Source organism: Diplotaxodon limnothrissa, linkage group LG4 (assembly GCF_057381915.1).
Source record: "Diplotaxodon limnothrissa isolate DT_005_m linkage group LG4, D_limnothrissa_male_GT1.1, whole genome shotgun sequence".
Lineage (NCBI taxonomy): Eukaryota > Metazoa > Chordata > Actinopteri > Cichliformes > Cichlidae > Diplotaxodon > Diplotaxodon limnothrissa.
In genome coordinates this window covers 14,159,538-14,186,178 of record NC_140599.1, presented here as the reverse complement: position 1 = coordinate 14,186,178, position 26,641 = coordinate 14,159,538, and the positions used below count along the sequence as shown (strand labels likewise).

The following is a 26,641-nucleotide window of genomic DNA, read 5'->3' as shown; positions in this document are numbered from 1 at the left end:
TCAATGTCCATACCTTGGATGTTCAGTGGTTGCAGTGGAGAATGCTTGTGCCTGCGGAAGTCTACCACCAGTTCCTTGGTTTTACTGGCGTTGATCTGGAGGTAGTTCAGCTGGCACCAGTCCACAAAGTCTTGGGTCAGACCTCTGTACTCCTTGTCGTCCCCATCAGTGATGAGGCCGACTATTGCAGAGTCATCAGAGAACTTCTGCAGGAAGCACTGGGTGGAATTGTGGGAGAAGTCTGCAGTGTAGATGGTGAAGAGGAACGGAGCCAGAACCGTTCCCTGTGGGGCCCCCGTACTGCAGACTGTTCTTATATTTATATATATATATTTATATATATATATTTATATATTCTTATATTTAAGAACTGAAAAATAATCTCAGACGTACTATGAAAAAATGTCTTAAACTTTTTGTGTTGACTGTCACGTCTATTTTATTTATTGCCTAAAGCACATTTAATAACCGAAGTTCACACAAACTGCTTTAAAGACAGGTGCATTTACATTCTAGGTCCCCAAAAAACCCAGTTACAAAAAGCTAAAAGATGTGCTTTTTTTGAGAAAGTAAAAGAAAAACATCACAGTAATTTGGTGGTCATTAAAATGTGTTCAGAATTTGCAAATTGATGATAATTTTAAATGTCATGACACACCGCTCTCCCCTACATAAGCTGTCCTTATAAGTTAAAAATACCGATATTGGTATCGGGAATGCTGGCCCTGTATTTATTTGGTATCGATCATAACAAAATTTGCAGTATGGCACAGCAGTAAAAACAGCCAAAGGACATCACATCGGTCATACTGACGTTTGGCTGTTGTCAGCGTTGCAGATTCGTGACATTTTGATCCCTTTCTATTTTTAACTTACACACTTTGCGTCTACAACCTACATTTCTATTAATAGCTCACTGCGCACTTTTTTACTAAGGCATCTGCGTCTATTCATAGATCTCGGTTTGAAAAAAAGATAAAGCGTGTTGTGCCACGTGTCTGGGACGTGTGACGTGTTGTCCCCCTCCCTCTATTTAAATACCTGTGAAAGAAAAAGCGGTTGCGCAGAGACTGTGGGGTGGAAAAAATTAGAGCGATGGAATGCGGTCCTACAAAGTTTGCGCTTTGTAATGACACACCTGCAGCGGACAATCCCTGGCAGTGACAAATCATGACATGCACGTACTTGTGCATACTCCGTTTATTTCCTTTTGGCTGCTAACTTTCTTTGACGAAATTGGAAAATGGCTCCTCAAAACTAGATTTACCAGAGAGGACTGTTCGGTTACTAAAACAAAAAAGCTATTCCACAAAAAAAAGAAGAAAAAAAAGTAGTCCAGCACTTTAATATAACCATTCTTATAGTCACGCATGTCCACGATGTTGTAAATCGTTCATGTGAAAACTTGGAAATTCTAATTATCACTTTACAGTCACTTGCTCAGGGGCGCGCCTTTTCCCCCTCGAGGGTTTTCACGAGGGATGAAGGGTCTGTCTCTATCCCTGCCAAGTCAAGCCCACTTGGTCACACCCTTCCCGGCCAACCCCCAACCCCTACACCCCACCTCCTGCTCTGCCCGCCATGTTCTGTAGGAGGAGGAGATACGTGTAGTCCTGGCTTTAGCTGGCTTAGCACTAGCAGCATATAGCTAGGCGGAGGCGCAACAAGCTCCTTGAACGCCCAAATAAGTACTCCTGTCTCGGTTTCCCCCTTCTCTTTTTGGAATTAGCTACGTTTTTTATTGGTTTGACTTCCACTTGGAGTGACACGAGTACCTAAAGTATCCCTCTCAAAAATTCTGGTAAGTTACCTTCGGTTTTCAACACAGTCGCGTTGTTTTGTTTTTCTGGGGTGTCCTGTAATCCAGTTTGCTATGGTGATGTCTCCACTGAGCTCCCGTCTTGGATGCTAGCTTGAAGGATCGCTAACTAGCTTTACATGCTAGTTGATTGTCCTAACATAGAAAGTACTTTATGAAGCTAACGCGAACGATTGTGCGTTACAGTATAGAAGTGGTCATAAAACCGGTAAATAGTAAATTGTGTTACATCTAGATGGTGAGTGATCAACAGTTGTGTTGTTAGTAGGGTGCTGGAGGGGATGGTGTGTGAACTGGCTGTTCTAACACAAGCTCTGCTAGCTTTGATTCAACTTTTCTGAAAGCCAGGATTTGAAATCGTCTTGTAAATTGACGCTAGGCGGTGGTTGGTATCTCGGGTGCAAATATCTGTAAGTGGAAAAAGTGATTGCTGCAGTGTATTTTTAAGCTACAGCAAACTTTTCCGGGTTATGTACTTTTCCAGTGAGCTGAAATGTGTAGTCACCGCTAACTCAATCAATGCTAAGCACTAGAACTTGCCGCAAGTTTGCACTCAACTAGCTGTAGTTAGCGGCAAACCCCTTAGTAGCAAGTGTGGTTGCTATTCTATGTTAGAGTAAGCTCGCACTATTTTATACACATACTTATTTCACCTCTATCACCTGGATTTTTTGACTGAACGGATTATAAATAACATTAAGGTAGTTTACTAGCACCAAACGAATGTTAGCTAAAGCTACTTTAGCTTATGTGCTAACTATCAATCACGTCAGTTCAAGGAGGCGCCGTGATTTAAAAAGAAAAAAAGAGCCACTTAAATTATTTTTATTTTCTCTACCGAAACACATATGCTGTTATAGAGACGAGGGCTAGACGAGAGCATACTACAGTGACTCAGCAGTCCAAAACTTAACGTACTTATTGATATTTTTAGGGAGACTCGTTACGACGTGGGCGCTGTCCGTTTACTCGCCTGGTTTCCGACAAGCAGCGACTAAAGTGTTTGGTTTTTAGATCATTAATACTGGCAAGGTTTTCTTTTCTATTTTCAACATAGTCAAAGATGTTTGAGTAAAACCTCTCTTTTCATAGTCGCACTGAACCCGTATTGATGTGGCCTGAGAAGAGGGGCAGCGCTTCCTTTATTGTCAGGGTGGTCAGTCAGTTACGGGGGTGACAGATGCATCATCACGGTCCTCCTCCCGTCCCTGTCTTGGCTGGCTTTGTTTCTCTCGGCTAGCAACATAGGACAAAAGGTGGGGTGATGCGTCGATCAGATGGTGGCCTCTCCTCCTGTCTCACTGTCTCAGAGTGCACGGTTGTAATAGCTCACTTAAACCCACTTTAGTACTGTTTGAACAAGTGTTAGTGCTTATTTGACGCGAGTTTGGCTTTTGGGAGCTTAATCCTTGTGTCTAGGAGAAGATGAAGATTAATTACTTATGAATGTTGCTCTTGGTTGTACCATATGTAAAGGGATGGTTAAGGAACTGGCTGGATGCCATTACACAGCCTATTATACACAATGTCATTCTGAACAGACAAACATAGTCTTGTCACATTCACACACAGGCGCCCGGTTGTGCAAGCCTACTATCTCGAGATCAGCTTTACTCATTCTGTGTGACAAGGTGGACCTGTTCTCAATGCGCTGATTCTGAGCCCTTAATGCTAATCACAGTTTACCTAGCTTTTGCCAAAACACACACAAGATAAGTTGGACTTGTTATGATCTAAGGTGACTCACTTAAGTCAAGTGTTCTACGTGTTTCTTTGGGATATATTCATTCAGATATTTTCTAGGACATGAAAAACCCATTCATCTTCGCCAGGCAATATGAACATGTTTGGCTGAAAAACATGAATCATTCTTTGATCTAATGATTGGGGTGATTTTGTAAAACAAGGGTTAATTTTTTACCCTCTTACAGTTAAATCCTATACATGTGGTTTGAGAAGATGCCTTAGTGGGTTCTCTCTTGATGCACAATGACATTCAGATTCTGTGAAATCTGGTGATGTGAAGCCCCTGGGTGATGTGAATGAAGCTGAAAAGTTAAGTTTGCATCAAGCGGGATTGCCCTGTAGGTTGTGGATTCTTCTTCAGGTGAAAGTGAGAATCAGAAATGAAGGACGGGTGTATTGATGCTGTTTGAGGGCTACAGGGCCTCTTTGCTTCTATGTCACCTTTATGTAGAGAAATGGGGGGTAGAACGCGTGGAGAAAAGTGAGTGAAAATGTAGGACTTAATGGTAAGTTAGGAAATTATATTTCTGTAACTTGATTCCAACTGTCAGCTATACACATCTATATCCTATTGCCGGTCAGGAGTTAACATTTATGGGTTTCCTCATGCAAGCAACATGAGGCAGAACTTCTCATTGCGTTTGATGTGAACTAACCGTAATGAAGGGGACATCATTATTGTTCCCTTATTTGGTTATTTCCTTGTCCGGGGTAGATTTCTCTCTAGCGATAATAGCAGTGCACAGAAGCTTGTTGAAAGCTATAGCTGAACTCTAACCTCAGGAACAGATTGGGCTTGGGTCTATAATGTTGTATCTCCTCCATGATTTTGTTCTGTTCTCCTCTGCTTCATCCTGCACCGGGAGTAATTTGTGTGCACACAGTGTAGGATGATTTTAAAAATTGCCCAATTGCTCTCTTTGCCGTACCCATGACTGACTTCCTGCCTGCCTCGTCCACCACCCATTGTTTAACTTCCATCGTCTCGCTACATTAGTGGACCAAAGAACTGCTCCTGAAATGTGCTGTGGTGCATCTAGTGGAATTGCCTTAAGTTGCTGTGACATGTGGCATGAGTGGCTGTGATATGGGTACCCCAGTGGGAATTGAAGGGTAGTGTTTGGCCATTACTCATCGTCTGCCTAAATGGGGGAGGAAGGAGCTTAAGAGACGCACCCACTCTGGGTTGCAATCTTTCCGTTGAGAGCGGGCACACTGGTGCACCGGGGAGAAGATGGACCCATTCATAAAGCAAGGCATGCTAGGATGTTTCTGCTACTAGTGTCACCTGGTTTTGGGAGACCTGCACCACAAACTGGAGTGTAAAAGAACTCCTGTCTTATGGAGTTTCCCTGACTGCCTGTTCTAAATGAATGAATTGATGTAACTCTTTGGTCCTTTGCGTGTGCTGTGTGCACTAACAAGTGACAAACTAATATATACAGGACTCGTTAGTTGTGGGTAAATCTCAAACTTTCAGTTTATTCACAGAAAAGTCAGAAAGGTGTGGTCTTTTTTTTTTTTTCTTCTTTGGTCTCAAAGAGAAAGAAAGTTGTAGTTCTGTTCAGCCTAATGTGTCTTACTTCATGCTGATGGTGTTGATACTGAAACGACATATTGCACATTCCTGCACTGCCGGCACAGCAACAACTTCTGAGCACTTCCTGCCAAGCCAAGATTAAAGCTTTTGTAATGATGGACCTCTGGTGCACAGACATTAATGTCTCAGTCACACGTTTCTTTCCCCGTCTGTATCTTTAGATATTCATAGTTTGGCGATACAGATTGTTAAATACATGACAAATAATTTCATTTTATTTAAGATGAACACTCATTGCGTGCAGGTGATTTGTTTACAGTTGGTCAAAGCCGGAAGGTTTTATAAGTAAGCGGCATTACAGTATTATTATTAAATACTGTTGATGGAATTCATAGAAAGTTGTAGGTATCTGTGACATGATTTGCAATTCATAAAGGGAATATCTCATAATGCGCTACTACATCACTGCTGCTAGTTCATGCTGTTGAGACCAATCGTTATTCCTGTCAGGCGATACACATATTTATTTATTTATTTTTGGGGGGAAATTTATCACAACTGTTCTGTGTATATTAGTCCATCAGTTCACTGGTATCTTATTTGGATTTGTAAAAAAGTGTTTTCCACAGTAAGGCCTCATTTGTTTTTTGTTTTTTCTGCTTTTGACCTTTGCATGTAACAGTAAATGGCACTTTGTCCCATTTGACTATGATGGTAGTGCGGTTAGTGTTTTTCTCAGCCTGTATTTAATGGGTTATTTCTGTTCCTCTTCCTCCTTCAAAATTAGTCCAACTCTATGGCCATAATAAATGCATATTTGGTCTGTTGTTTGGCTGCAGGGCACAAGCACTCTTTCGCCTTTGCCTTCTGTCGCATTCTAAGGAATGATCGCTGGGTATTTTTTACTTATTTACTTCATTTATTACTTTGTCTTCCAAAAGCGAAAATCGCCAAGGATTAGACAATTGTTGCATGAAAAACCAGGCGATATTAAAACACCACATATTTAAATATATTATAAATGGCTTTGTGTTGAAATAGAGAACAGGGTGGACTAACAGCTCATCTTTAATGTGTGTGAGTCAGATACAGACAGGCCAGAAAGAAAAGAAGGAAGAGACTGAATGGGTGGCGACAGATGTGTTCGAGTTCATCTGGTGCCGTTAAAAAGCACACCCTGGACTCAATTATTTCACGCTTAAACTGCTACCCCGCATTGTGTGCTGGCGGTTTGACGGGATGATGACATGCTTACTGATTTTTGACATACTTATAACCTGCACTGTCAGCATGAACACATATTTCTTTAGACACGCACACAAACACAAGTCTTGTGTGCAGTCTTCTTTTGGGATTGGCGTGAACTAAGCACAGAAGGACTGAGTGAAGGCAGGCTGGGGATATCTACTGGCTCTTGTGTGTCAGGGGTGGGGTGGGGGGTTTGTTCCGGGATGTGAATGGGGGTTGCAGGAGGGTGGGATGGACAAGACAGACTCTCCTCTCTTCCTCCTGTCTGCTACGGGTGAATAGGTGATTATAGCAGCAGATGTGTCATTAGGTCTGAGCAGTATTCATGCGGATGCAGGGTGAGGAGGAGGGTGACGAGGGAACGTTCAGAGAGAGAGAGAGTGTGTGTGTGTGTGTGTGTGTGTGTGTGTGTGTGTGTGTGTGTGTCATGCTCTACAGGAATCACGTTTCATTGGCGTTAAGTGAATTTATGGGATGTGCCAAGTTGTGTTCTTATCCTTGTTTCTTCACCCCCGTCCCCTCCAGCTGTCTTTCCATGACATTGCTAGACAGGAAGCTCCCTGAAACAAATGCATGCACAAGTTGTCTGTATTTAACTTCTACCTACATTGAAAAAAACGCGTTCTTGTGCTTAATAAAGTCCACACAGACTTGTACTTATGTGTATGAAAGAACTTTGTTGGGCTTGTCTGTGCACGCCTGGCATTGAGCTCTGATCAATGAAAAGGATAAGTCATCATAGGTTTGCCTGGAAGGCATCGAGGCAGGCAAAACAATGGGCACCGACATCCCAAACTGCAGTTTATTACTGATAACAGTAATAAACTGCAGTTATTACTGATAACAGTAATAACTGCATTTGCAGTCCAAGCACAACTCTGTTAATGGGGCCTTGCTGTTCTTTTCCAGCACCAGCAGCAGATTTAAACGTGTTATGTAAGCCTTAGGTGTTGCATACTTAAGCGAGTTTTCACGGTCAAGAGTTTTTCACATGGCACTTGGGTGTGTACGTTACGCCGCTGTGAGTCTCCGCCCACTATCCATACTTGTCTCTGTGTCAGGCAGGAAGTGATTAGTGGCTGCTTTGCTGATCTTTTAGAAACAAGTACTGAGGCGTCATCAGTCACTTCTGTGGTATTCATCTGACTGGAAATGGATTATCTCCCCTGCCACCCACCAGAGGGTGGAAACTCATTCTTACTGTTAATGCTGTGAAGATAAAGGCGTCTCATTCTCAGACTTGTTAGAGAATTGTGGTTGAATATATTGGGGAATTAAAAAAGCAAAGCTCTTATTTTATATATACAGTGCTTATTAGACCACCTGTTGTTTAAAAAAATGTTTTAAAAAATGTCACAAACGAAGTGTTACTGAAATTAAGTTTTTATACCCAGAATTTAAGCCGACACCCTGGACTTTTCTGAGAACTCAGAAATTACTGCTTTTTCTGCTCAGCTGTAATTTGGCATCCTAATCAAAAAATAATAATATGCTTCAATATTTTTTTTCTGCTTTTGAAAAACAGTAAAATCAAAAACAATAATTTTATATTTTAGCATTAAAAATAAAAATTTTATTAAAGAGCTTGTGCACACTGATGGATTAACCATTTCAGTGATTGCCAATACTGTTAATTTAAATCTTTGCAAAGATTGTGGTCAAGTTACTGCTGGTGAATTACATTGATAACTTCTATGATCTTAGAGCAATATTATACATACACGTTGCTCTCTGTGTTATATTTACACCATATCAGGTTTTTTTTAAAAATCCCTGAACAATATTTTAAGGACTTATTTGTACTCCATAACCTGGTGCTCAAGATTAAAATGTTAGATTATTGCAGACCTCTTTATATGGCATGTTGTTTCATTGTAATTGTCTTCACATTGTCCTCCAAGTTCACACAAAGAATATGCACCTGAAGCAGTCTTGGAAGTGCTGGGGAATGGTGTGACCACACAGATTTGTTTAGTTTAACAAAAATCTTCACCATCCGTCCTAGTAATTTGCCATCGTGTCAAAGTTACTGTAAACTTAAGTGAAATGATAAAAGTGGAAACAATTCTTGTTCACAGCACCGTGACTTTGTATGATATAGAGGGGGCATGCATGGAAATTGCTTATCTAAGTGTGAAAGTATGAAACATGTTTGTCTAGTTTCAAAAAGCGCTTACAGCTGCTCTTGTGATTACACATCGATGTGAGCTTACTGTTTAGCTGTGGAACTTCATGAAAGACATTCAGATTAGCGTGTGACTTCAGCTGTTCAGAAATCTGAAATATAGCAACGCGTAGGTTTTTCTTGGGCTATTGAGGTTTTGAGTTGTTATTGCTGGCATGTGACATTACTTTAGGGGTGTGAAACTTATTAAAGAAGATGCATATTAAGCTGATGTTATGTTTAAGATACTCTGAGTGATTGCAAGTATTGTAGAGTGTGCTTGTTTTTTTTTTTGTTTTTTTTTGGGTTTCTGGCCCTTGCCTATATTTGTTTTTCATATTGTTCTGTAAACTAACCTGTTATTTGTCGTCTTGGTCTAGGTGATGGCATGGTCATGTGTTCAGCCGGCACTGTGGGTGTGGAAATGGTTTTAACAGACGCTGTGTTGGAGGACTCGGGAACACTGCACTGGCCTGGAGGAGCCTCATAAACAACCGCGTACATCCACAAACCGCTTTGTTACAGGAAAACATTAACAAAACACCGCCGTGACAAAGGACACAGAAACGCGGGCAAACAACACAAGCTTCACCTGAAGGGCACGTTTGTAACTTCTGGGTGTGTGTAACCCAAATATTGTTGGTGTCCCAGCTGCTCTCCTTGTGTGAGAGTGTACGTTTGATTTCTTGTCTGTCCCATCTTAACCGCCACCATGCCAAGCACCATCCGCCGGCAGATGAAGAACATGGTTAACAACTACTCCGAAGCGGAGAAGAAAGTCAGAGAGGCCACGTCCAACGACCCCTGGGGGCCGTCGTCTTCACTCATGTCGGACATCGCCGACCTCACTTACAACGTGGTGGCCTTCAGCGAGATCATGAACATGATCTGGAAACGACTCAACGACCACGGCAAGAACTGGCGCCACGTCTACAAGGCGCTCACCTTGCTTGACTACCTGATCAAGACGGGCTCAGAGAGAGTAGCGCTGCAGTGCAAAGAAAACATCTTCGCCATCCAGACTCTGAAGGACTTCCAGTACATCGACAGAGATGGCAAGGACCAGGGCATCAACGTCAGGGAGAAGAGCAAGCAGCTAGTGGTCCTACTCAAAGACGAAGACCGCCTCAAAGGAGAGAGGTGAGACCTTTTTCTTTTTTTATTATTATTATTTTCTTGCAGCAGAGTGCATTGCCGTCCTTTCTGCACTTCTGCTCTTCTGCTTGCAGCACAGGCATCAAATCTTAGAGAGGTCAAACCAACCACGACCTTTAATACAGAGGAAGCAACAAAGTTCAAAAGGCTGTCTTAGTCTACGTGACTAGATCAAAACATCTGTATTACGCGAGAGATTCTTATGTGTAGTTTAAGAGATCCATGCCTTCTTACTAAAACAGTTAATCCTTGGAAATAACTCTGTAACACTTCTTATCTTTATCACTTGTAATGTGTGCAAAGAATGTTGCTGGCTACAGATTTAATACATTTCCTGTCTTAACAGTCTGGCATGACTTTGTTCTTTCAGTGATTTTTATTTTATTTATTTTTCCCCCCTTCCTCCACTTCAACTCGGTGGCGTATTTAGAAATATGTGATCACTCCAAGACTTGCAGTTTTGACACCTGCCTTTTTAACACACACACACACACACACACACACACACACACACACACACAGTCTCGAACTGTACACAGAACAGAGAAAATGTTTTGGTTGCAACTGTAGTGTTTCCAGTATTATCTTAATTGGTCTGTGGGGATTTGTTTGACAGCATGTTTAATCTAAAATAATCATTTTGGCACTTTAGGATTGAAACCACTTGAAACCCTGATTCTCGGGGTAATTCTGCTATTAGATGTTCTCGCTTTGTTTGGTTTCATGGCTCCATCGTCGTGTCACCCTAGTATCTCATTCTTATTCGTTCTGTTAGACCTAAAACTAGAGTTTCTTAGCTTAAGTCAAGATGATTGATCACAGATATTAATCATATATTATCCCTTTTGTCCTGCTAGGTCTCAGGCTTTGAAGACCAAAGAGCGTATGGCCCAGGTGTCCACAGGGAGCAGTCATATGGGATTTGGTCGAGGCTCATCTCAACCCAACCTCTCCACTTCCTACAGTGAAGAGTATGGCAGATCAGAGGGATCACCTGCTTCCTACCATGGTTGTGAGTACTGGATTATAATTACCAGTCGGCTTAACACATAGAAAGGTGTCACGCCATATGTTTAAGCAAAAAAAAAAAAAAAAAAATCATGCAGTGCACTCGATTATGGTTACTGTATCACAGTTGGTGTAACTTTGGCCTACATCCTGAAATCTGCCCCTCCCCCTGTCCTATCTCTGGCTAGCGCTCCTGCATTCCTTAATTCTCTCTTTCCCACACACACACACACACACACACACACAGAAGAGGAAGAAGAAGAAGACCCCCCAATCATCTTTTATCCACATGGCAAAGGAATCTGCTTCCCTTTATAGTGATGCACTCGTTTCTCTAGAGACGCATGACAGTGACAATGTAGCAGAGTGCACGGAAACCACTAAGGGTCAGTTTTATAATATTTCAGACCTCTTGTCAAAGCATGAAATAATATCCCTTTCATTCCATGATGTAGAGTAAATACAGTACAGGGTTGTTCATACTCAGTGACATCTTTAGGTGATTTTGCTGGAGTTTCTAAACGGAACTCTTTTCCTTTCACACTCTAACCTCCCACCCAGTTCTTTGTACACAGCAGGATGACTTTGTGTCTGTGTGTGTGCGTGTACGCCTATGGATGTGGGTTTGTTGCCATGCATTTGGTTTCAGGCTGCCCAGACTTGTCTAGCATCCTTATGGAGTGTACACCAAGCTCTCATTTATGGCCCACATTCCTGTGTGTACATTGTGTTTGAGTGCGAGGCTCAGAGGCGGAAGCTACAGCAGCTGAGTCATCAGTGCAGAAACTGATGGAGGATCTGGCCAATAGGCGTTAGGCTGTGGGAGTTGCTAGGGGAGATTTTTGGGATTCCAGACAAACTTTCTGAGTATTGTTATCCAGACAGGGTGTGAATAAATGGCCGTGTGAGACTGTAGGTGTAAAGCCGGCCCCCAGTTACCAAAATTAACCTCACCCTGGGCCTAAAAATCTCTACATTTTATCTTTTATCTTCTGTGGTTGATTCTTATACATTTGGATAATGGTGCCTTTTTATTTCAGCATTTTAACAAGTAAAATACATAAAAATAATCGGAAAATATCTAATCTAAAACATCTAGTAATTACTGTCCAGTAATTAAAACAAAAAAAAATATTTGGCAGGTTTTATAGAAATAGTTTTATAGTGTCACATACTCATGTGCCACATACAGAAGAGACAAGGTTTGAAACCTTGTCTCTTCTGCCACTTATCTAGGTCACAGAAGCAGTCTAATGGGTCAAATTATGGTTAAGTGAAGGTAGCGCGTAGGCAGCTGCATAGAGCATCTGTTGTCAGATGGGGTTGATATCAGAAATAAGTGGCACAACTGGTTTGTGGGCTACTCTGTGTTGTTGCTGGTCCATCAGCCAGCTACAGAGAAGAGTGTAGTTCTAGCATACGAGTTCAACAGTGTGTTTAAAAACATGCTGGATGCCAGTACACATTGCAACCAGTATGCATTTGACTAACACACAGCATCATCCACATGTGCAGTGTGCAATGTGGATGCATACAAAAACACCTCCAAATGTTAAGTACATTTAACAACAAAAAAAACCCCCTGATGTACAAAGACAAGAGACTGTGTCTGCAAGAATGGTGGCTGCTCATGGTTCTCACACATAGAAAAAACTCTCGTGTGCAATTAGCACCACATAAATCCACGCAAGATGACACAAGTGGTCATCAGCCCATTTCAGCACAAAAACCCAGCCTCCTTCTCTTCATAGCTGGAATTGCATGGTGCTCATGCAGCCTTAATGTAGTTGGATGCCTTAGCTTTTGTGGAATTGGAATATCATTAAAGACAGCATGAACCAAAGTGGAGATGCCAAGATAAGAAATTATTTAACTAGAGTCTTATCAGCTCTTTAAAGATTGAAAACTAAGGATGTTGAAATGTTTTCTGAAACCAGGCAGAGATTTGTCTGTAACATATGCCAGAAGACTCGATTATCCATATATGGTTCATTCCCACAGTGGTGGGTAAGGAACTGGTGTGTTTTAGTTGGCTTTCAGTTTTTGTTTATTTGCCTTTCTGTTTTGTGGCAGCTCAGTATGTCTTCAGGCTCAGTGGTCTTTTTAAATCTAACAAGAAAAAAGTATTTTTCTTCTGCTAGATCACTGCATAGCATGTGTGTGTTTATGACATAATGGTAAATTTACTAGGGAGTCAGCACGTGTTCTTCAAGAGCCAAAGCTTTTTTTTTTTTCCCCCCCTCTGATTTGTCAGACATAATTGTGTTTGTATGGTTCCACTGTGTCTGTTTTAGCTTTAGTACAGCTGTTCAAGGCAGGCATAGATGAGGTTGAAGCCATAGCTCACTGTTCCAGCTAAACAAACACCTTTTACCTCAGGTACTTTCTCAGGAAATGCATAGTCTGGAGTCGGAGCAGCAGAGACACGGGTTTGATGAGGAGCAAGGAAAGGAAGAACATCAGAAATATGGAGCTAGCGCTGCCACAAACGATTATTTTGATAGTCGACTAGTCACCGATTGTTTTTGCGATTAGTCGACTAATCAGATCATGCATCCATTGGACGTAAAACATACAGCTTATTCCACTAGCATGCATCTGCTTTTATATAACTATCAGCTTACAGCTTGAAGTGTTTAAGGTATGTGCTAACTAAAAATAAAGACAAGATCACAGTTTATTAAACTTTTAATGAAATTGAGATTGTCTCGGTGGAGTTTAATAAACTCAGCCGTCTGCTCCTTGCTATCTAAAATATAACAGGACACTGGAGTAAACTCTCGACCATCTCACACTTCTGTTTAATCAGTTGTCTGCTTGACGTTTATTCGGCTGTGTGAAAACTATAACTTTAATCTCAGCCAAACCGATTTACTCAGGAACAAATAAAACGCTGAAAAAGCCAAATAATAACATTTTTAAGTTATCTAAGTGACTTATATATCATGTTAAACCTGAGTAGCGAAAGACCGCGGGGGGTTTGAAAACGATGTGCCGGGAGTTGGAGCACTTTTGTAAATATGTGATGTCTTGATAAATCAACCAGATATTTGATGTTTACACAGCTACATTCTCGCCTGAAAATATCCGAAAACTTTATTTTGTGACCCAAAAAGAGTAATATTAAAACTAAGTAGCTGCCGCCATCGTTGGAAACTGGAATTGGCTGAGCCACGCTATGAATTCTGGGATAGGTTGGGTCACGAAGGACACACCCGACCCATCCTTCAAATCTGGGGAAATTAAGGACGCATTTGTCGGCTGCATTTGGAGAAGTCTTCGAGTTTGGACAGCCTTCGTCGCGTCGCTGTAATGTAATCGGCCTACAAATGCAGCCCCTGAATTTGGACACAGCTACGATACCGGAGACTGCTTCTTCTTCTTCTGTGTTTAACAGCAGCTGGCATCCTTGTAGATGTAGTGCTGCCATCTTCTGTTTCAGTCCGTTATTACACTCTTAAATCCTACTATTTATTCCTGCGTCTTTCAGAATCTCACAAAGCTTCAAACGACGCGTCGACTATTGAATTAGTTGTCGGCGATTTCGATAGTTGCCGTAATCGTGACTAGTCGACGAATCGTGGCAGCCCTATCTGAAGCCAATACCTAGAAAACCTGCACAGGTGTGGTTGTTGCTGTCGTTGTTTACAACACTTTTTGTACTTGCATGGGATTTTGAATATGCACATTTCTCTGAGTCTGCAGACTTTAACTGAAGACTTTTGACTGTTTTTTGGCTAAACAAAAACTTGTTTTCGGTTTTTGACTAACCTAAAACGGTAAAGGTACAGTAAGCAGTGGAAAGAAATGTAGTTGTGCAGTTTATTGTTATGTGACAGTATCTGCTCTTGTGGTCATTTATTGCATGGTTTTAGAGTTTCACTCAAATAAAACACATGCTTGACTTTTGGTACTCTCTTGAATGAAACGATTTGACTTTTGCGACCATTCATCGGATTATTTCTTGAAGCATCCAGAGTTGACAGTGGTGAAGCTTTTTAGACACTTTTGTTAATGATGATCTTCTATGTAATAGATAAATGAGGCTTTTGTTTCTGCAGAGCACGGGCTACATATGAGCTGTTTTTGTGTTACTGGCTATCAGGTTTCTTTAACCATTTCAAAGAAGACTGGGCCTCTTCATTTTAAGGGAAATGTCTTTTTTGTACCATTTCTACCATCTTCTTATGATGGAAACATTTGATCGGGCAAATTGTCTGTGTACGTTTACAGATAACTTGCTGATGTGATATGTATTTTCAAAAATGTCTTTTCAGGGTAGGAGGATGTTAGTCAAAGTGAAGTTTCAAAGTTAGTCGCATCAAAGAGTGAAACTAACATTTAGTCTTTCCGCACGTCATATTTGTGTTACTTGGGTTTTTTGGCCTTGGGATTCTACAGCTGCTCAGGGTTCGACGTATATTTAAAAAGAAATGAAGCATGATTATGATCATGAAAAAATAAGTGTGCATATTTGTAGCCAAATTGGCAGTAGAAAAAAAAAATGGCTGGCGTGTTTGTGTGAAGGAGAGAGGCGAACGAACGCGTGTTTTGTGCTGCCACATGGCCCGACTTAGGTCCGTTCAGCTTATTGGATTATCGTCTCCCACGGGCTTGCAGTGAAGACCTATGATCTCTCTCTCACACACACACACACACACACACACACACACACACACACACACACACACACACTGTGCTTTCTGTGCAGGCTAATAAAATGCTAAATGTGTCTTGCATTACTACTGGATATTGTGTGATTGCATCTGTTGTGACAGAAGTTGTCTTAAAGTACCTGTTAGGGAGTTTTTATTGTTTTATTCGATTATGCTTCAAATGTTATGTTACACATATTTCACCAGACACAGTTTTCTGTAGAAACAGGAAGCTGACCCTGTGACACTGACATTTACCGCAAGAGACTAGTACAGAAATACATATCCGCAGAAGTTGACTTGCATTATATTATTCTTAGAAATTGACTTGCAACACACATACTTTGTGACACACACACACACAGCTTACACACAGACAGCATCAGGACCTGCATAACAGGAAATGTGATTATATTTGCATATTGACGATGTAACCTATAAAAATAAACGAATGCTGCAGTACGGGGTGACTCTCTGAGTTTCACCCGTGCCGCACGTTATCAATCTCAAGTGTCTCAGTGTTGTTTACTCACCTGACTGTTTGTTAACTGTAAATCTCTGACAGTACCAGTTAGTGCATAATGAACTGTGACGTCTTGCCCTGTGGCAGTAACATTAACATACATTCTGAATTTGCTGCTTAGCTACGTCTCCTAATGCCGGTTCAGAACTGGAACAGGCCAGACCTCAGACCAGCGGAGAGGAAGAACTGCAACTGCAACTTGCCTTGGCCATGAGCAGAGAGGCTGCAGAGCAGGTATGCACACTTTGTCGCACATGCGTATGCTAACATGCCAGACATGGCTGTTTCAAGTCGAGGTGGGCAGATTGATTTGAATATCGAATATATGTCAGAATACTTTAATAATCCCAAAGGAAACTGGATAGCAGCATTGGTGTCAGTATCAGTTTCTATCATTAAAGTTTGTTTGTTTGTTTGTGTTTGTGTTTTTGTTTTTTTAATGAAAAGGAGGGGAAAAAATACCTTAAACTTCCACTATCAAAAATGTCTGAAACCTTATGTGTTAACGGTCATGTCAACTATAGGACATTGAGTTGACTTGTGTTGTTTAAAAGTGCTTCATGGCATTCTCACACCAATAGTTTTTCTCCGTATCAGCTTTTGCCCCATGGTTTGTGCATCACTGCCAACAACATGAGAATGTTCAATTCACCTTTTGGCCTGATGTGTCCGGCCAATAAGCGGAAGGAAGAAAAATAAAAAATAAAGGTGGTGTGTTCTGGACTTCTGGAGAATATGGAGAAACTACGTTAATTTAACGTAAAGTTTCTAGCCCATAAAGACATTTGCAGACCTCTAGTACCGTGCCACATCCTAAAGAACAAAGCATACGTGGCAGTGGCAAGTTGTTTAGCTCAGAATTGCGATTTACTTCTGGTAGTTGGTTCAGATTGGGGGCCAAAGGGGAAAATGAACCAGAGTTTGATTAAAGCTGACTAAACGCAGCAGGTGTGAAAACAACCTTAGAGAAAGGCACACTTATATTCCAGGTCTTCAAAAAGCCCATATTCAAAAACAGCTGAAAGGAGTGTTTTGTTGTGTTAACTAATTATTTATATAGGAAAAAAATCACAGTGATTTAGTGGTCATTAAAATGTCTTCAGAGTCATGAGCTTTGTATGTAAGCTACCCTTCTAAGTCCACAATTGGCATTATTGGCCCTGTATTTACTTTGCATTAGCTTGATGTCAATATTTTCAGTATTGCACAGCGCTAGTTTTCAGTAAACATACAATAAATGAGCCTATTTTGCAGTAAAAATAAGATTAGTAGTACAAAAACACATCTTTAATTGAACATCACTTTGAAAAATGTCATGTTGAGAAGAATGAGATAAGTTACACATGGGTTGGTCTTTCTGTGTGTGTGCAGGAGGAGCGCATACGCCGAGGAGATGACCTGAGACTACAAATGGCCTTAGAGGAGAGTAAGAAAGAAGGCCCAGGCTCTGCAAAAGTTGCCAAGAAGAAAAAAGAGGTAAAAAGCACATAAGCGTAGTGGTTGCGGTGACTCAGTTATTCCATTATCGCAAACACGCTCCTGAAATAGTCTTGTCTCTCCCCATCTCCTTTTTCTGCCTCACCCTGTCTGCTCCCTTCAGTACCCGTAATGAAGCCGCTAACTGGCAGCAGACTGCCGAGTTTATTTGTCATTATTCTGCCTGAATAAGTGCCCGGCTGCAGTTTGAGGCCACGGAGAGATAAAGAGTTGAAGACGTACGGTTGCACGACAATGACTCATGTTGTTCTCAATGCGTAATGACATAACTACCCTCTATGTTTGAACAGTATTCATGTGCAGGATAATGGCCAACGGATTGTCTTTCCTACTTTTTTCCATTTCATATATTCCGTGTATATCTTCAATCACCCCCTTTGTATATTTCCTCTTTTGTCTCCATGCTTAATTTTCCTTTTATCTGGTCTCCTGTCGTTTTGTTATTTTCTAACCCATGGGTCTCTCTTTGTAGCCACAGTCCACTTTGATGGATCTAATGGATGTCCCCGAGCCTGGTGCCAGTGCTGACCCCTGGGGCACGGGAGCTGGGGCCGGAGCTGCTGCTGCATCAGCTGACCCATGGCAGCCTTATGGTATATACATACACACACTCTTGCTTTCTTGAAAGTTGTTACATCATGTGAGATCTACATACTAGGGCTGGGCCATATTATACTGTTCAAGGTAATACCGGTACAAAGCTAGGCAACGATAAGAAAATGACATCACGGTAGAATATGGGTAAAACGCGCATGCGCAGTGCCGAAAAAGCACAGAGAATGCACGGTAACGGAGAATGTGAATGGGGAAAGTAGATTGAGTGAAAAGGATGAGCCAGAATTGTTTTGTAAAAATGGTGCAGCTTAACTGGTTTGGTGTTTGTCCGTCAGATACACAACAAAGCACTTTTTTTTGTAGAACATGCAAGTGGGGCCGCTGTATTTGTCGACTAAGGTGCTTGTAAATCTGGAAGTAATCTGGGTCCTAAACTCCGTCCTTTAAAGTCCCGAAGTCAAACAAACGTCACTGAGAGTTTAAAACTGTCTAAATTCTTTCACCTTTAATGAAATGATCATCATTGCTGCTTTACCAGGTGTAACTATGAAGTTTAACATCCAGGCATCCATGAAAACAGAATTCTGAGTTAGAAGTTAGCAGGAAGTTAGCGGAAGTTAGCTCGCTAGTTTCGCTAGTTACCTAAACATGATATAGCATGTTCTGACTGAGAGATTTCTGAAAAAATTCAAACGTACAGCTCTGCTATCACTTCCAACATAAATGAAGACAGAAAACTAAACAGCAGTGACGTTTGTAGGGTTACTGAAGTTGGGCTAGCTGGTTTATAATGATGTGCTACGTGATCGCTAGCGACACAGCTATGTTAGCACAACATAAACAGTGAAGCTCGAGGATGAACGCTAACACTTTTCCACTCGATAAAAGTTAACGTGAAGGTTCCTCATGGTTAGAGACAAATGCAATCGCATGGCAGGATGCTGTAAACAGACCAAACTTCAGTCAGGAGAACAATTGAGACAATCCATCCACAATACGAGGTTAGTCAATAATATACTGCAACAACAAGGGAATAGAGCAGCTGTGATAGAATACAGCATTAATGAATCAAAGGTACAGAAGTGGAAGAAGCAAGAAGAATGAGTTGAATAAAGTTTGATTTATCTGACTGCTTTGTTTCGCTTAATGTGCCTTATAATCCCGTGCACCTTATGGTCCGAGAAATACGTATTTGACTTTTTTATTTGGCACACTGTGGTTTCATGTTGCAAAGCACCTCTTTTTAACTTCAGTGGATATTATACATGGTTATGCTCAGGATATGTCAGCCCATTTCTACTGGAAATACCTTTTGGTTAAACTTTCAGCAAGGAATTTGCATTTACACTGTTAAATGTTTATATAGCTTTAATGCACATAAAAACAGCTGCTTGTTTAAGTAAAATGAATGGATCAGGTTTTTTTTGCGCTAGTAAAGTTGTGGAGTTGTATTTTGTCTCGCAGAAATTATATCGTTATCGCAAATTTTCCAAATATATATCGTGATATATATTTTTGACCATATCGCCCTGCTCTACTACATACTATCACTGAAAAGTTTGCATGTGTGTGAAAGAGATTTCTGCTCTCCACCTGCCGCTTGCAGGACTGTGACTCTTTGTTACACAGGAATGCTGCTCCACTGGCTCAGCAGCATTACTGCACTGAGGGTTGGGGAGGGTGAGAGTTAGCGGAAGACATTGTGAAGGAAGGGATCATGATGCTGGGAGAAAAGCAGGCTCGGGGAGTCAGATATGTAATAGTCCTCTGTCATGATGAGGTTGGCGTGTGAGAGGGAGTGTCTATGTGGATAGATTGAACTGAAATGAACTATGCAGTAATTACTCAGTTTATTTCAGTATTTGTTAGTCTCGGGTTTACAGAAAATTTGTTTAAATGTTTGATTAAGGAAGGGCATGATAGTTTCTGTTGCAGCATAATCACAGACGAAATCACATATGTGAGATTTTTAGATAATTATAACACAGATTCTTTGGAGTCCTAAATGAAATCACATGATCCCTCGCACTGTTTGCTCTCTGTACTCTGTGAAATGTACCGAATGATAAAATTTGAGGACTGTTGAAAGAGCGGCAGCCCAGAAATGAGGGGGCTTACTGCGTTTTTATCCCTTATCTGTCGTGTGTTTGGTTCTGGATTCTGTGATGTAATTCGGTAACAGAAATAATTTTTCAAGGATAAGGTGCTTGTTGGTTTTCCTTCCTCAACTCGAGGCTGGACTGATGTATTAAGTGAGGCCCAGGGGGGCTCAGCGCATTAAATTAACCCTGCTTTTCACCAATTCACTCCCCTCTCTTTACCTGTATATACCTTTAATCCCTCACCCACAGAACATTGAATGTCTCCCCTTCCCTCCAGGATCTGCCCCTAAGCCAGCAACCTCAGTGGACCCATGGGGCACTTCTACTGTCCCACCCATCAAGAGCAGCGATCCCTGGGCGCCCAACTCCATTCCTGCTTCTGACCCATGGGGTTCTGCAGCAGCCCGCCCCAAACCCTCCAACACAGGTAACCTTCTCTCTCTCTCTCTCCCCCCCCCCCCCCCCCCCCCCCAGCCCTAAACATAGCCAGCTTTGCTGCCAACTAAACTAAGTACCAAGGTGACCTGTCATGTTGCTTCTTACATTGTGATTAATAAATTAAAGTTGCAAGTACACAATGTTTTAAAAAGAATCATCCGATTTCAAAGAGCTTTTTAAAAATCTTGCGGTGACTTTTAGAATACATGGCTGAATTTAAGTTTCACATAGAGAGCTTACAATGTTTACAACTGTGCAGTGCGTTTACCTCCTGACACACAGCATGTGTCCGTGTGATTGGTTTGCTGTTTGTCCGTCAGATACACAAGTCGGTGCATCCACTGCTGTCGTTATGTTACCCACTGGCAATCATGTGAAACTCACGAATCCCTGTATGTGTTTCGATTGTTACCGTTGAACAGAATTAAAGCACTCTAAAATTGGATGATTCTTGTTTATACTTTTTTGTACTGTATAATTTTCCAAGGTTTTAATGAAAATTCAGTCGACTTGAAGACTCAAACTCACAACAGAGCAACACAGCACAAAGTATTCATTGTCATTCATACTCATATTGTATTCCATTTGTCTTTTTATGTATTTGCTCTGTGTTTATGTGAACTTTTGTCTACTTTGTGTATTGTCTTGTATTCTTGCATTTGTGTATGCATTTTCTCCTTTCAGGTAGCTTTGACCTGTTGAGCACATCCAATGGTACATCCAAAGAAGACTTCTCAGAGTTTGATAGCCTGCGCTCTTCCTCCTCTGTCCCCACTGGTACTCACCCTGTCTTTGTCTCTCTAATGACATGGAGTCTGTGTTGTTGTTGTTGTTGTTTTTTGTTTTTGTCAGTGTCTGTCTGTGCAGATGCGTTGCTTCTGCATGGCAGAGACACACACATGTCTTGTGTTTATATGTCAGTATCACCAGACTGGAGCAAAGGCAGCATTATAACCACTAAAATTAGGTTTTTAAGCTGATTTGGCAGTAATTGTATCAAATTGTGGCCGGGAAACAGCTCTTTGCTCCAGTCTGGTTCCATTTCACTGTGGTGTAATCTGGGGCAGCTTTTGAAGGTACATTGTTAAATAAATTATCAGACTCAGTTTAGGGAAACCCTCTCAGATATGACCTGATTCTTGTTAAATCTCGATTTGGGAATTTACATCTAAATTTAAACTAATCCTATTCACAGCTCCATTCAGGTCTGTGTCTGATAAGGTTCCAGTGAACAGTTTGGACGGTGTTATTCTCTAGTCTGAGTGTGGGAGGATGATGACTTTTGCTCTAGCTCAACACTAACGCAGCACTAATGCAGTCCAAGAGGTGGTGAGGAAAAGAATAAAGTGAAGCGACCTTCTACGGAGCGGATTTGAGCTCCAGCTGAAATCTACAAGATTTATGGGGCATTGTAGGCCTATCTCATCTTACCATGGCTGTTTCTAAGATCTGCTACACTTCATTTCTTATTTTGTGGCAGCAGTTTTCATCTTTGACATTTCCGTTTGTGTGTGTTTGTGTGTGTGCATGCGCGTGCTATTGCTAGTAAGCTGGGTTTATGAGTGCATCAGTGAATGTCTCCACTGCTATCTGACTGCTGCCACAACAAACAGCCAGGCTGTCTGCCTCTGATGTCTTCTCATAATAGCGTCTTCTGATCATTTTATGGCATCAACTCAGTTTCGTTTTACTCTGTCTGAATCTGGTTTGCTCATGTGCTGATAAACATGTCCGCTAGTAGGTCGGCGACTCTGAGAAATCCAAATGGACAGCAAGTTTAGAGAACAAAACAAAATAGAATACCACAGTAAATCAATTCTTTTTGTTCAAATACTACTCTTCGGTATCGTAGATGCCTTCAATTATTTGCCGTGCCCGACTGGAGTAGGCATTAAATCCATAATGCTTTGCCCAATTCTGAAAGCAGCTCGTTCAGCTGTAAAATACGACTACCTCTACTTTTGTTCTTCAGGTGATATGGGCATTGCATCTTCTGTCCCCTCCCAACTCAGCCTGGCCAGCAGTAGCAGCCTGGACATATTTGATCCCCTTCCCACCTCAGCATCTACTTCCATCATCACAAACCCAACTAGAAAGACTCCTGAGTCCTTCCTGGGTCCCAATGCTGCCCTGGTCAATTTAGACTCTCTGGTGACCAAACCGGCCCAGCCTGCGCCAGTTGTCAACCCATTCTTGGCTTCAACAGGTGGGAGAGCAAAGAGAATGTGAAATCTAATATTTTATATATTTATTATTATTATTTATTTATTTTCTAACAATCTTAGTGGGATGGGTGAAGAAAGTGTTAGCTTTGAAGTATTTTAGCGAGTACTTTATATAATGTCCAACTGACATAGCCCAACTAAACACAATGTACTGTTGTACTAATGTGTTTTCTTCCTTTGTTTGTTATCCCCTCACTTTATTTAGGTGGCTCTGCTCCAACCCCGGCCAACCCCTTCCAAGTGAGCCAGCCAGCTCCCCCCACCCTCAACCAGATGCGCGTCAGCCCGATGCCCTCTGGCTTTGGCAGCATGGCAGAGCCCATAGGCCTTTCCTCCATGCCTCCTCAGCCCGTCCCCATGGTCCCTCTGACAGGTATGGCCCCCATGGGCCACTCGATGCCTGGAGTGGGTGCTGTGGGAGGCATGGGGATGAGCGCAGGGATTCCATCCTCCATGTCCATGCCCCAGCCCCTGATGAGCATGCCCCCCCAGGCTGGGACTCAAAACACCGGAACCACCAACCCGTTCCTTTTGTGAGAGGATGACAGGGAGAGGGACATCATGGAGTAACCCTTCCTTTTACTCTTCAACTTTAGCCCCTCAAGAAGCTTCAAAACGAACAAGGAGACGTCTTATCTCAATTATCCATTTATAACCAACTCCAAGCCAGAGTCCCAGCAGGACCCTCTCCTACCTTACCACACTCCCTAACTCCTTTCTTCTCTCTTTCTTTCTCTCCTACAAGCTGCCTAGTCCTGTGTTCCATGCTGATCTAATGATAATGTTGATGACCACAAAGAGTTTGCATCAGTCCACAGACTTTTAAGAGTAGCGTCAGTGTTTACAGTTTTTCCACTGAGGCAGGACTTGGCCACAGTCTCTCCTCCCTGTCCTTTTCTCAATCATTTCTCCCTTACTTCTTCCCTTTAGGACCGCTCCTCTCCTCTTCTGTAGTGGAGTGACAGGAGAGTCTGACTGTTCTAATGCCAGGATCTTATCTCTTCACTAGAGCTAATCTTTTATAAGCCCTGCCAGCTGGTGTGTGTGTGTGTGTGTGTGTGAGAGAGTGCACATCTCAGTACTTTTACACTGTGTATTTTCCAGCGAGTCAACTTCCACTCACTGGAGTAAAGATGAGAGATGGTTAGATGTGTTTATACTCTGTGTGCGAGTGTGTGTGTGTTACAAAGCAGGAATTTTGCACAATTGTTTGCTTTTTTCTTCTTCTTTTGTTTGTTTCTTTTTTCTTTTTTTTCCTGTGACTGTTGGGCTCACCGCTACACCTTAGCTTAGGGAGGACGTCCAGCCGCTTAAAACAGCCGAGTCGACACACACACACAAACACAAAAACACAGTGCCTCGGCTCATGGTCACAACTCTCATCTGGTCACTTCCTCTAATCTCTGAACTTTCTTCAGACCCTCCAGATGACCTTTGACCTCAGTGGTTCACAGGAATAACAATGAAAGCTTCTCAGAGGAGATGTTTTGTTTGTTTGTTTTTAAATATCTGTGTTTTTGCTCACATGCAAGTGTACTGATACTAACTACTACATGTTGAGCCCCCCCAAAATGTTTGTAGTGAAAAAGACATGAACTGTGGTGGCATCAGTATTTTTTTTTTTTTTTTTTTTTTGCTATATAAATAGGATGCAGTGAGGCATCATGGGACAGTTTTTTTTTTTTTTTTTTTTTTTTTTTTTTAATTTAAGTTTGTTTCAAGGCTCAAAGGGATACGTGTGGAAGGAGGGTTGTGTTTGTGTGTGTATGTCTGTGTGTATATGTGCGCGTTTGCAGGAGAAATGCATTTAGTTTCCAAGTGTACTTTCATGAACAAGTTTTCCCATTTCTCAGTCTGATAAGTGGAAACTGATTTGGAATTAGTTTCTGAAGTGGAACTCAAACAAGGGGCAACTTAGGCATCAACGACCTTAAGTGTGTGTGTGTGTGTGTGTGTGTGTGTGTGTGTGTGCGCGTGCCCGCATGTTTGCAGCAGATATCAGTGATTGTTGCTTTAACAAAAAAATAAATATTTTAAAGCATATGACAGACACTTGGCATTGTGGGAAGAGTTTACCTCTGACTGGATTTGCTGGCGTTAATCTATCTACAGGATTACATTACCTAGTGGGAACGCACGCACTCACTCACACACACATTTTCAAAGGGGGTTGTTCCAGGATCAGTCTATTGATAGCACAGGGAATCCCACAGCAAACAACAGCAAGTCATGTTACGTAAACGTGCGGTTGTTTTCTTGTGTTGGTTACTTTATTTTGTTTTTGTTTGTGTTAGGTGTAAATCCATAGCCAAGCTTATCAGAGTTTTGGAGCTGTGTACCTAGCTAAGCCATGTGTCATCTTTATTTTATTTTTTTTCCTGTTACTCTAGTTTGTGTCACCCTATGGGTAGGCTATGTAATTCTCTTCTCTTAGAAGCACAACTGTTACCAAAGTCATAGCGACTGTGATTTCGGAGGATGCCGTACTCTGATTACTTTGAACAGTAGAGTCACCGCTTACTGACATTTCCCCCCTTCTCTTTCTGTTTATTGACGCTCTTGAGATCAGAGACTCCATTGTTAAAATGTTTTATATTTCAGAGCTGTTTTACATTTTGTTCAGAGTTTTGTGTAAGAAAGTGTTACTGTTGGCTGAACATCAGCACATTTACTGACAGCGAGCCGAGTGTCTTGTCTTTCGTCATTTTGGTTGTGAAAGGTGGGTTGATGACATTCAGCTATGGATGAATTGCACCTGGTGTACAGACCCTTTTTTGTGTAAGTCAGAATAGTTTCTTCAGATCTTTCTCAATAACTGCCAATGTGACTGTGGAAAGCTTGTTTTTCCTTCCTTGTTAATTTTTCTTTTGATATGGATTGGCGCCCCCTCGTGGTCTGCTCTGGTATGATAGCTACTCTGCAGGACCGTGGAGACATCCACTTAAAGCAGACCTTCATTTCTCTCAGGCAAAAACAAAAGGAGGGGCAGCTCCGACCGTACGTGTGCGTATGCTTTTCACGAGGGTGGCGGTGGTGATTGCTTTTTACGTTTGGGGGTCCTGAATGAATGAATGGATGCAACCCCTGCAGACCAGCAAGCATTTTTACATTTTTTTTAATCTCAACTAAATATATGCAAAAATAAAAGAAGGAAAAAGTGAACGAGATAAAAACAGACTTAACGCTTGATGTGTTTTGCAGGATAAAATTTGCTAACTAAGTCTTGTTCATGGAAACACTACTATGATATTCTAGCTCAAGATGTGTCACCTTCTCACCGGCCTTGTCTTTCACTGCGGGCCTGACCTTAAACTTCACTCTCAGCAATTGCAGGAAAGTTTATAGAAGCGTCGAAAAGAGAACAAAGGCTTCGAGCCGTCGCGCTCAAACAGTCTGAGAACGCTGCAGCCGGAAAACGTTTTTTCTTGAATCCCTGGCAGCGTTGTTCAGTCGTGACTATGGTGCAGTGAAAATGTGGCCTGTGTGTAGCGAGCTCCTCTGTGTTACATTATGTATTCACTATGCTTTTATCAAGAGGACTAACTGACCTTACAGGCTGTCTGTCTTTGTATGCATAAACAGCCTCCTTTATTCTTTTCTTTTCGTGTCTATTTACCTTTCTCATAGTACTGGGAGCAGGCTGCTTTTTCTTTCCTTTTTTTTAATTTTTTTTTTTTTTATTGGATACGTGCTCAACCTGTTGGCATTATAACTGTATAATATAATTTATCATTTGTACTATTGTAACATACTGTTCTTCTGTATACCTTATTATTCTGTGTAATGGGTTTTTGTAGGAAAAGTCATTGTGGTATTTTAACGACATCTAAACAAATGAACGCAGCAGGCTCCGCACCCCTGTCGGATGAGGACAACTGTAGCTGCAACTGGTTCAAAATAAACTGTGTATCACTTCAGCTCTGTCCGCTCTGTCTCTCCTTGCATGTTGTTTTTAGGGCTGGGGAT

General features: G+C 41.6%; 1 protein-coding gene across 2 annotated transcripts; it reads left to right on the top strand.

Annotated features, from left to right (window-relative positions):
• Positions 1-1,600: 1,600 nt before the first annotated feature.
• On the top strand, positions 1,601-26,582 carry epn2 (epsin 2). Of its 2 annotated transcripts, XM_085351500.1 has the most exons (10): positions 1,601-1,801; positions 8,898-9,657; positions 10,530-10,684; positions 15,980-16,092; positions 17,230-17,334; positions 17,828-17,948; positions 20,290-20,439; positions 21,135-21,227; positions 22,423-22,656; positions 22,881-26,582. In XM_085351500.1, exons 2-10 carry the CDS (start codon positions 9,230-9,232, stop codon positions 23,210-23,212), a joined length of 1,731 nt encoding a protein of 576 aa, XP_085207626.1. In that variant the 5' UTR covers positions 1,601-1,801; positions 8,898-9,229; the 3' UTR covers positions 23,213-26,582. The 2 variants fall into 2 exon arrangements, with proteins under 2 accessions (XP_085207626.1, XP_085207627.1); XM_085351501.1 differs by lacking the exon at positions 21,135-21,227.
• Positions 26,583-26,641: the final 59 nt, after the last annotated feature.

Bases quoted from the DNA above. Each gene is read 5' to 3' on its own strand.
- epn2 (XM_085351500.1), top strand. From the start codon at position 9,230: ATGCCAAGCACCATCCGCCGGCAGATGAAGAACATGGTTAACAACTAC. The intron at 21,228-22,422 runs GTACTCACCCTG...TTTGTTCTTCAG, and splicing joins TTCCTCCTCTGTCCCCACTG to GTGATATGGGCATTGCATCT. The intron at 22,657-22,880 runs GTGGGAGAGCAA...CACTTTATTTAG, and splicing joins CCCATTCTTGGCTTCAACAG to GTGGCTCTGCTCCAACCCCG.